This window comes from Lepidochelys kempii, chromosome 17 (assembly GCF_965140285.1).
Source record: "Lepidochelys kempii isolate rLepKem1 chromosome 17, rLepKem1.hap1, whole genome shotgun sequence".
Classification (NCBI taxonomy): domain Eukaryota; kingdom Metazoa; phylum Chordata; order Testudines; family Cheloniidae; genus Lepidochelys; species Lepidochelys kempii.
Window position 1 is genome coordinate 5,078,890 of NC_136396.1, and position 10,921 is coordinate 5,089,810.

At 42.7% G+C, this 10,921-nt stretch overlaps 1 protein-coding gene across 3 annotated transcripts in view; it reads right to left on the bottom strand.

Annotated features, from left to right (window-relative positions):
• The window catches only part of TRIM37 (tripartite motif containing 37), a 48,160-nt gene extending 44,721 nt beyond the window's left edge, over nucleotides 1-3,439 (bottom strand). For all 3 annotated transcript variants that reach the window (XM_073315506.1, XM_073315504.1, XM_073315503.1), the window contains exons 1-3: nucleotides 3,354-3,439; nucleotides 3,153-3,250; nucleotides 628-729 (exon numbers count right to left, since the gene is read on the bottom strand). In XM_073315506.1, the coding sequence (XP_073171607.1) occupies nucleotides 628-729; nucleotides 3,153-3,250; nucleotides 3,354-3,360 (207 nt within the window). In that variant the 5' untranslated portion in view covers nucleotides 3,361-3,439. The remainder of the gene's footprint in view (nucleotides 1-627; nucleotides 730-3,152; nucleotides 3,251-3,353) is intronic.
• Between the last annotated feature and the right edge of the window lie 7,482 nt (nucleotides 3,440-10,921).

Consider the following 10,921-nt stretch of genomic DNA (forward strand, 5'->3'; position numbering starts at 1 on the left):
TCCATCCATCCCTCTGTTGTCATGTCAAAGGGCCACGGTGGGCCAAATCTGCTACACTGTTCAACACATCACAACATCCAGAGCACAGAGCTGAGTTCAGCCAGCCCCATGACCCTTTGACACTTTCTGGTGACCCAGTTTTGGGTCGTAGCCTACGGGCTGAGAAACCTTGCTCTGGCAGAGAGGAGTTTTTAATCCGAGACTTTAGACATAGTAGTGGTTTGAATAAGTTAAGCAGTTTTCAGATGAGGAGAAGCCTGCTTTAGTATGGACAGGGCCTCACAAATGACAAAAGTATCATGGCCTAGCAGAACTCTGTACTGCAGATCTAGGTCTCATTTCCCAAACAGGCACCACTGAAAAGGCCCCTTATGAGATGTTAGAGGAAGGGACTGTTGTATGCTTAATGCTCAAAAGTGACTCTTCCAGCCAATTAAGCAGCGTTGAGTGATCCAAAAAGGGTTGGTCATGGTACAAGTCTAACTTTTATAGGGAGAAACAAGGAGAACAGAGTAAGGAAAGGAAACTCTCAGTGCTCCAACAAGGACACAAGGTAAGTTTGCCCTGTAGCTCTTTAGTTAATAATCTATACATACACAGAAATTAGAAAATAAAATGTGAACTTACCCGAATGCAACTGAAACAACATAGCTTGGAGCAATGTGGACACAGACGTGCATCACGCAACTTTTCCATACAAATAAAACATCGGAACACCTCAGCAATGCTCTGAAAAAAGTTTAGATTCACACCAGTGTTAAGATATATACTTGAAGCTGGTCAGATGTTCAGCAGTCAAACCATCAGATTTAATAACAATGAGTCCTACTCTGCAAGGCTACGGATGACATGTTGAACTTGAATCACGATGGTGGTCCCAAGACAAACAACCATGGATCACACTTTCCCCATTTTCTCTTTTTCCATGAACATGCTGTTAGTTCACTTTGTTTTATCACTATTTGTTTCCATCTGTATATGTCTGTAGCCAAAAGACACTATTCCCACTTGTATGTGTATGACACTGAATGAACAAGCACTCTACACATACAGAATCAGATTCTTAAGCCAGGAGGGCCGATGTGATCATTTAGTCTGACCTCCTGTTAACAAAGGCCATAGAACTTCTCCACAATAATTCCTATTTCAACTAGAGCATATTTTTAAAGAAACATCCAATTACCCTAATTAATTACCCTCACTGTTAAAAATGTACACCTTATTTCCAGTCTGAAGTTGCCTAACTACTTACTGTCATTGGATGTTGTTATAATAGCCTGCTGGACCAAAGAGCACATCATCAAATATTTGTTCCCCATGTGGGCACTTATAGACTGATCTCACCCTTTAACCCTCTCTTTATTAAGTTAGAAAGCTCAAGCTCCTTAAGTTTATCACTGTAAGACATGTTTTCCAATCCTTTAATCATACACACTGAACCATCTCCAATATATCAAAATTCAACTGAATATGAATTGCCAAAATGTGATGTGACTGCAAAAAAGGCAAATATGATTCTGGGGTGTATTAACAGGAGTGTTGTATGTAAGACATGAGAGGTAACTGTCCCGCTCTACTCAGCACTGCTGAGGCCCCAGCTGGAGTACTGTGTCCAATTCTGGGCACCACAATTTAGAAAAAGAGGTGGACGAATTGGAAAGAATCCAAAGGACCGCTCAAAAATCGCTTATTCCAGAGTAACTATAGCTGAATAGTTAATTTGCTAGAGCTACGATGGTCAATTTCCCTTATATCTCCTATCTAAACTAAACAGTCTCAATCTTCTCATTCTCTCCTTTCATAAACCTTTCCATACCTCAAAAAACTTGTCTCCTATCTCTGAAATCCTACTGTTGCTATAATTTTTGAGAAAAGGTGACCATAACTGAATACAGTATTTCAGATGAGGGAAACTTTTATTTATTTAAACAAGTGGCATAACAACATTTTCTGTATTTTCTATACTGTACCATAATATTGTTTGTTTCCTATCACTGCACATGGAGCTGATGTTTTTTCACAAAAACCATCCACAATGGTGTTTGGATCTTTTTCTTGTGTGGTTACAACTAATATAGCAGCGGAGTGTATGATGGGTTCCAATTACTCCTTCCAATGTGCATTTTACCTTTCACGTATCAAAACTAAAATTAATCAGCCTCTCATGCTCTCCATTCCTCATGCTCATGTCATGCTCTCCATTCCTGGCTTTGTTATGTGTCTCTGAAGTTCTTCAGAAACATCTCTAACCTAGACTAACCTAAATAATTTTGTGTCCCCTGCATTTTTTGTCTCTTTCACTGCTCACTCCCTTTTCCGGATCATTAATGCATATGTTAAACAACAGTCTCAGTGCAGAACCTTGGGGCACCCAGCCATTAACTTGTGACATGTTGAAAAACACCCACTTTATACCTATACTTTGTTTTCTGCCTCTTGGGCAATATCTAATTTACAGCACTGTTTGACCTCTCGCCCCACAACTACTCATGATACATCTACATTACAAGCACGATGGTGACACAGCTGCAGTTACGCCGTAGTGTGGACACGTGCTACAGCAACAGAAGAGGGTTTTTTCTGTTGCTGTAGCAAACACATCTGCTCAAGAGACTGTAGCTAGGTCAATGAAAGAATTCTTCCGTCGAGCTAGCGGTGTTGACACCACAGCTTAGATCAGCCTCACTTCGCCTCGAAGGGGTGCGAAAAGAGAGGACAACCCCCCACCCCGAGCCCCACAGCTAGGTCAACTTGGGTTTTTGGTAGAGACCAAGTCCTAGTTTCCTTATTCCCTCGCGAGCGGCTCTGCCGGAGGCTTTCTGAAAGCCCAAACACCACCCACCTGTCCTCCCTTTCCCAAGACAGGGGCACAGGCCAACCGAGCGGGTGGGCCAGGCCCAACTTCCCTGGGCAGCCGGCCCCGAGGCGGCCAGCACCGTTTCAACCAGCGAGCCTGGCAGCAGAGCGACGCTCACCTCGACCTGCCGCAACCGGGGCCCCGACGGCCACAAGGAGCCGGGGCGAACCCAGGGCTGGAACCCAGGCGTCCTGGCACCCCCAGCTCGAGCGCAGGCGGCCTCCCGCCAGTGCCCGGCAGGGAGGGGAGCCGGGCCCGCCCCGCCCCAGCAGGTGGAGGCTGCCCACCCCCTCACCTCCACGCTCTGCTCGTCCATGGCCTCGGCTCTCCCGGCGCCCGCCCGCAGCGGGGAGGCTCCCCAGCGCCCCGGGGAGCAGGTCCCGGCCGCAGCCCCTGCGGGAGAGAAAGGGGAGGAAAGAGCGTAAGGAGCCGCCGGGGGAGAGGCTGCTCCTCACCGGCCCGGCTCCCTCCGCAGCGCCCCGGCCCCGCTAGCTACCGGCCATGTTCGCCCCGGGGGGTCAGGGGCGCCGGCGGCTCCTCCCTCAGCGCGGCCTCCCGCCGGCCCGCCCTGCGGCTGAGGGAGCCGGGCCGACCCCTCCCTCACGTGACCCTCCCAGCCCCAGTGCGCAGGCGCCGCCGTGTCCCCGCCTGCCGCTGCTGCAGGGGCCTGCCCGCTGCCTTCGGGCGGAGCATCCGCAAAGGGTGCAGTCCCCGCCCCCCCTCCCACCTGCAGCATCCGCAGAGCGCACAGACCCCGCCCCCCCACTGCTGCTGCAGCAGCAGCATCTGCAGAGCGCACAGACCCCCTCCCCCTCACTGCTGCTGCAGCAGCAGCATCTGCAGAGCGTGCAGCCTCCCACCACCTGCTGAGGATGCAGCGTCAGTAGAGGATAGGGGTTTCCCTCCCTCTCCCCGCCCGTTCTTCTCCCGCTGCTGCAGGTTGCAGCCTCAGCAAAGGGTCTAGCCCGTGCTTAATGTTTGCCAGGGCGCGGTAGTTCATAGCCCCAGCACCTCTGGGCTTGCCGCATGGCTTATTATTGTAAAAGTTGCTTGACCCCGGCACCTCGTTCATTACAAATTAAGGACGGGCTGCAGGCCCCTGCCGTTCTCCCACGGCTGCAGGTTGCAGCATCCGCAGGGAGTGCAACCCCCCTCTCCCCACACTGCTGCAGCATGAGGTAGGAGGCTGTAACCGTGTCCCACTTTTGCAGGCTGGTAAATAAGCTTTAACTCTTCCCCCCTTATTCCGCAGGCAGCGGCGTCGGCAACATGCACCATCTTCAGCCCCAGCCTCCAATCTCACTGGAGCCAGGAAGAGGACACGGTCCTAGTTCGCAAGCGGTAGCACGAGCACTGGGGTGGCCGCCTCACATTTAGTCCATACAAAAAGGGATTTTAAAAATGTTTCTCAGAAAGGCTAGAGGGCCTCACTACAGCACCCATCAGGAAAAAAATATATAAAAACCAAAGTAAAATTAGAGAGATCTCCCTGCGAGTCTTTACTGGAGATTAATAGGTCAGCATCACTAGGCAGGATGACATGGCCTCCATCATGTCTACTGGCCCCTGCATTCTGCTATAGAAAAATAGAAACTGAAATGGAAAACAGCATGCTTGTACTTATACAGCAGGTTTCATCTTCAAAGCACTGTGCTACCAGTAGGAAAGACTTGGCTTCTTTTTTCAAACCTCCTTCCCTCTATTGACCACTGCAAGATTGTTTGTTCCCTACAGTATTTGCAAATGCTCTATCCATTCCTGATTTTCAAAATGGCAACGGCAAGGGTTTCCTTAAGTACACTATTTTACAGCCAGCACAATCTCACACTCCTGTAAGAGTGTCTTCCATGTTAGCCAGAAGTGACTAGATAGGGATACTGAGTTTCAAACCTACAGTGTGAGAGTTGATGGTGTTACAGACTGGGCATCTTCTTACATTCTTTGAAAGCATCAGGGGTGAGAGCAGAGGCTCCTTTGCCACATTTAAAATTTGTCAGTAAAATAAGTTTGAAGTGTAGTTTGTGAAAACCAGGTGGTTCCTTTGAACATTGTACTGTTATTTAATGTAAGCTGATTTTTTTTTTGTTTGTTTAAAGGGCTACCATAATAATCAGTAGGGTAGAAAGAACATGATACAAATTTCTCACTATTCTAGGTCTATGATAAAAGTAAAACATTTTAAAAACACATCAGGCCCTGTAAATGTATTAAACATTTATATTACTGTAGCCCTCAAATGCCCTAACTGGAATTCCCTCGCGCCCAACAGTATGCACACAGATTAAAGGGCACAATTTTCAGAGGTATTGAGCACAAGCTACTCCCATTGATTTCTAGAGTTAAGGGTGCTCAGATCCTCTGAAAAATCCAGCCCATGACATCATCTCTGCTCCAACTAGCTTAAAGTGTCAATATTGTCAACTCTTACAATAGTGGTGGTTTTTGTAAAATCCTCAAATCTTGCAATCATGTGATTAAAAAAACAAAAACACGTGATTGTTACCTAGTTTCTAAGGCTCAGGATTGCAAAGAAAAGCTTTAAAAGCTAATAACCCACAGAAGGTAAATAAAAAGAACTCAGTATTATTTATTGAAATCATGATAGGTATGCCAATTTCATGTTTTTGGCGGCTCTGAAAATGATTTTTTTTAAATGCCTCTCGTTGCCATTATCACCCCTCTCACCTACCTGCCAGATAGACAGCTCAGTGTTCTGTTGCCCTGCTACAGTTGATGACATCACTAACTCCTAAACAAGTTTAAATACAGTTCCCTGTAGCTGTTGCAAATCCACACACATTTCTGAACATCTGTTTCTTCAAACTAGGGATTTGAGCTTAGTTTTAGACCTTTACTACCTGTACTATGTGCCAGCAATCCTACTGACTTTTTGTTATTGTTAGGCCTTAGTCCTTCTAGTGCTATGAATCCTAAACTCTGTTGTCTTAAACTTTGGATTTCAGCAACAGTTGAAACCAAATCCCTACTAAACACAGTTTAGCTGCAAGGACAGAGACAGACTTTCAGAATTTAACCAATTTCTAAAGTGGCCCTGCCGATGGTTTATCTTTGGCTACATTTGCCTTTAAATCACACTCAGCACCTTTTCAGATACAGTGTTGCCCACCCCCAAATCACTCATGTCACTTCATCCAAGTGGCAGAAGCAATTTAATCTTTACTATTCCAGAAAAAAGGGAAGAACAAAGCAGCCTGACTCTAGAACAGAAAAGTGACTGACAGTTTTGATCTAACCAAGCATAATCTTTTATCAGTTTGTGAAGTGAGTTCAACTCAAATTAAAAAAAAAAAAAAGTGTGGAGTATTCTGTTTGATTTCTGCCTGTAATCTAAACTAGGAAGGTTTATAAAAAGATAGCATAGCAACCACCAGACCACTATGCCACGATAGCTTGAATCAGAAACCAAGTGATTGTTTTATTGAACAGTTTAACCATGTGGTTTGACTGTAATACAAAAAAACTGCATAGGTTAAAGGGAAATTTAGGAGTTGTGAAGAGAAAAGCTTCCCCGCTGAGCAAACAGTTCATGTTCTGGTATTCTCTAAAAAAGTCATTTAATGCATCAGTAGCTTCCCCTTCTGATGTTTATAGTTGTCCCTCAGGAGGTTTGTTGTTATGGTTGTCCAGGCGACATAATTAAAAAAAGTCAACTTGAAGCAGACTAGAATTTGGTACAAGATTATTTTTTTCTTTTTATGTTTTATGAAAAAGCACATTCAATTGTACATTATGTTATGGGGACAACGATAAATTTGAAATAATTAGAATAAGGACATTTACTTTGAAATTCACAAGAGTTGCTCCGATATCTACACATTGTTTCTTATGTTAATTATTTCAGAGTGCAATAAATATTTATGGACTAACTGTAGTATACAATAACTAATATTTTATATAATACTATGTAAAATCTGCAGTACCTGTACTATGTACCACTTAGTTTTCTGGATAGAGTTTAAGGAGCAAGTCCACAGACAGTCTTTTTAATTGCTTTCCAAGACACCTAGAGTACAGGAGAGGTTTTTTTATTTTGTATTTTTTCAGTGCATATACTGAAATAAAATAACTGATCACTACCACCCAGTGAAACTGGCCATTGAAATTACTAAAATGATTGCAAGCTTGTGAAACAGCAAAATTTCCCATAATTTTAAAATACTTTTTTCATTTATCACTATTGGAACTCCTAGTATGTTCATGCATTTCCCTTAAAAAAAAAAATAAAAAAAATAAAAAGGGACCATATATGAAAACAGAACATATTGCAATGGAGAGAGTGTGTGAACATATCTAAAGAAACTATTATCTTAAAAAATCAAATCCTATTGAAAGTTTTTGTACATACTATTCCAGGATGTGTTTTACCTTATTACAGAAGAGTCATGTGGCAGTAGCCACTCCATCTCAGCTGATGCTTTTGTCTTAGTCTGTTTGTAATCTGGTTGTCCAGAGATACATGTGGCTGCCAGCAACAAAACTTTACTCAGAGTTTTATGCGTCTCTCAATACGTCAGGTTTGTGAACTACACGAACACTAAAAAAATGTTGTTACAGCTCGCTATTTATTCACAGTGCAAACTAAGATAAAACAGCTCCCCTCTGCCAGTTCAGTATGAAGACAAACATTTCACAGACCGTAATGTACAGTAACTTTACTGGAAACTATTCATTTATATTTAATTTGTACTTAAATTATGTCAATCCACATTCCTTACAAAAAATTCACAAGGAAATGTTAAGAAAATGAAAGTCAAAATCATTCCACTTTCTGCAATATCAGTTCACAAGCTCAAAGGAAGCACATACTCTAGCATTTTCCAAATACTTAATTCAGTAGTTCTTGTCATAAATATAAAGGGAAGGGTAAACCCCCTTGAAATCCCTCCTGGCCAGGGGAAAGCTCCTCTCACCTGTAAAGGGTTAAGAAGCTAAAGGTAACCTCGCTGGCACCTGACCAAAATGACCAATGAGGAGAGAAGATACTTTCAAAAGCTGGGAGGAGGGAGAGAACAAAGGGTCTGTGTCTGTCTATATTCTCAAAAAGAAAAGGAGGACTTGTGGTACCTTAGAGACTAACCAATTTATTTGAGCATGAGCTTTCGTGAGCTACAGCTCACTTCATCGGATGCATAGTGTGGAAACTGCAGAAGACATTATATACACAGAGACCATGAAACAATACCTCCTCCCACCCTACTCTCCTGCTGGTAATAGCTTATCTAAAGTGATCATCAAGTTGGGCCATTTCCAGCACAAATCCAGGTTTTCTCACCCTCCGCCCCCCCCACCACACAAACTCACTCTCTTGCTGGTAACAGCCCATCCAAAGTGACCACTCTCCTCACAATGTGTATGAAAATCAAGGTGCGCCATTTCCAGCGCAAATCCAGGTTTTCTCACCCCCCCACCCCCACACACAAACTCACTCTCCTGCTGGGGTGGGGGGGGGTGAGAAAACCTGGATTTGTGCTGGAAATGGCCCACCTTGATTATCATACACATTTTAAAGAGAGTGGTCACTTTGGATGGGCTATTACCAGCAGGAGCGTGAGTTGGGGGGGGGGGGGGGGGAGGGTGAGAAAACCTGGATTTGTGCTGGAAATGGCCCAACTTGATGATCACTTTAGATAAGCCATTACCAGCAGGAGAGTAGGGTGGGAGGAGGTATTGTTTCATGGTCTCTGTGTATATAATGTCTTCTGCAGTTTCCACACTATGCATCCGATGAAGTGAGCTGTAGCTCATGAAAGCTGATGCTCAAATAAATTGGTTAATCTCTAAGGTACCACAAGTACTCCTTTTCTTTTTGTGAATACAGACTAACACGGCTGTTACTCTGAAATCTGTCTATATTCTGGTTTCAGAGTAACAGCCATGTTAGTCTGTATTCGCAAAAAGAAAAGGAGTACTTGTGGTACCTTAGAGACTAACCAATTTGTTCTATATTCTGTCTTTATTTATATTTTATTTATTTATATTTATATTCTATATTCTGTCTTTGCCGGGGATAGACCAGGAATGGAGTCTTAGAACTTTTAGTAAGTAATCTAGCTAGGTATGTGTTAGATTATGATTTCTTTAAATGGCTGAGAAAAGAATTGTGCTGAATAGAATAACTATTTCTGTCTGTGTATCTTTTTTGTAACTTAAGGTTTTGCCTAGAGGGGTTCTCTATGTTTTGAATCTAATTACCCTGTAAGGTATCTACCATCCTGATTTTACAGGGGGGATTTCTTTATTTCTATTTACTTCTATTTTTATTAAAAGTCTTCTTGTAAGAAAACTGAATGCTTTTTCATTGTTCTCAGATCCAGGGGTTTGGGTCTGTGGTCACCTATGCAAATTGGTGAGGCTTTTTATCCAACATTTCCCAGGAAAGGGGGGGTGCAAGTGTTGGGAGGATTGTTCATTGTTCTTAAGATCCAAGGGTCTGGGTCTGTAGTCACCTAGGCAAATTGGTGAGGCTTTTTACCAAACCTTGTCCAGGAAGTGGGGTGCAAGGTTTTGGAAGTATTTTGGGGGGAAAGACGTGTCCAAACAGCTCTTCCCCTGTAACCAGTATTAGTTTGGTGGTGGTAGCGGCCAATCCAAGGACAAAGGGTAGAATATTTTGTACCTTGGGGAAGTTTTGACCTAAGCTGGTAAAGATAAGCTTAGGAGGTTTTTCATGCAGGTCCCCACATCTGTACCCTAGAGTTCAGAGGGGGGGAGGAACCTTGACAGTTCTTATTACACTCACTGATAAGTTACTCAGTGTCTTGATCTATAGAATACTCAAAACAAAGGTGAATTCCACAGTTGCCTTTGGAGAGCTTTCCCCCAGCAGACCTAACTAAGATACTGGCCACCTACTGTACATAAATTGTTATTACAGTAGAACCTCAGAGTTATGAAAACCAGAGAGTTATGAACTGACCAGTCAACCACACACCTCGTTTTGAGCCAGAAGTACAAAATCAGAGAGCAGCAGAGACCAAAGAAAAAAAGCAAAAAGCAAATGCAATACAGTACTGTGTTAAATGTAAACTGCTAAACAATAAAGGAAAAGTAGAATTTTTCTTTTGCACAGTAAAGTTTCAAAGCTGTATTAAGTCAATGTTCAGTTGTAAACTTTTGAAAGAACCACAACATTTTGTTCAGTTATGAATATTTCAGAGTTACGAACAACCTTTATTCATGGGGGTTCGTTACTCTGAGGTTCTACTGTAGTTTTAAACTGCACTGCATTTTTGCAAGATGGCTAAAAATACATTGGTGAACAACGTTCTGACAAAACAGACTAGCATTCCTCAGGAAGCTTTTTTTTAAAAAACAAAATCTATAAATTATGAACACTTGGTGTTCAAGTAATCCACTACATCTATTTAAAAACATTAAAATAAGTCTGAAGTTAAGACAGTAAAATTTGCCACAAGGACTTAGAGATGTAAATGCTCTAAATGCTTCTAGAAATTATGCCTTGGTCCTGTGACTTTGATATACCAAACAAAACATGCCAAGAATTAATCATCTTTTAATAGTGACTATGGGGCCAATGCAACTTCCATTAATGTCAACTGAAAGATTCCCATTCACTTAACTGGGAGTTACTTATAGTCCTATGTCAAAGAGGAAACAAAAGGGCCCAATCTTGCAAGCCCTCCACATGCAGAACTCACTGAAATCAATGGGAGGTCTGTACAGGAAGGATTTGTGGGACTGGGTCCAGAGCAAGGATGTGGAGAAAAAAGCAAACAGAAGCATTAAAATAGTTTACAAAACGACCAATACAAACATGAAAAAGTACAAATATGAGGGTAAAAGGTTTGATGGAAATTAATTACAATAAAGATATGTACCAAGGACTGCAGTTCCAAGGTTGCCTTGGCCAGACAGAACAGTCCAGATATATATAGGCAAAAATACCACACAAAGCAGCACATCTATCATCTTCCAATAGTATTGTTGTAATTTGTTTTCTATAACATCATAGAATACGGATGTGGTATTATAATTTGGTCAGCGTTCAATCTCATTTCTTATTACTACATAAAACACTAGCCA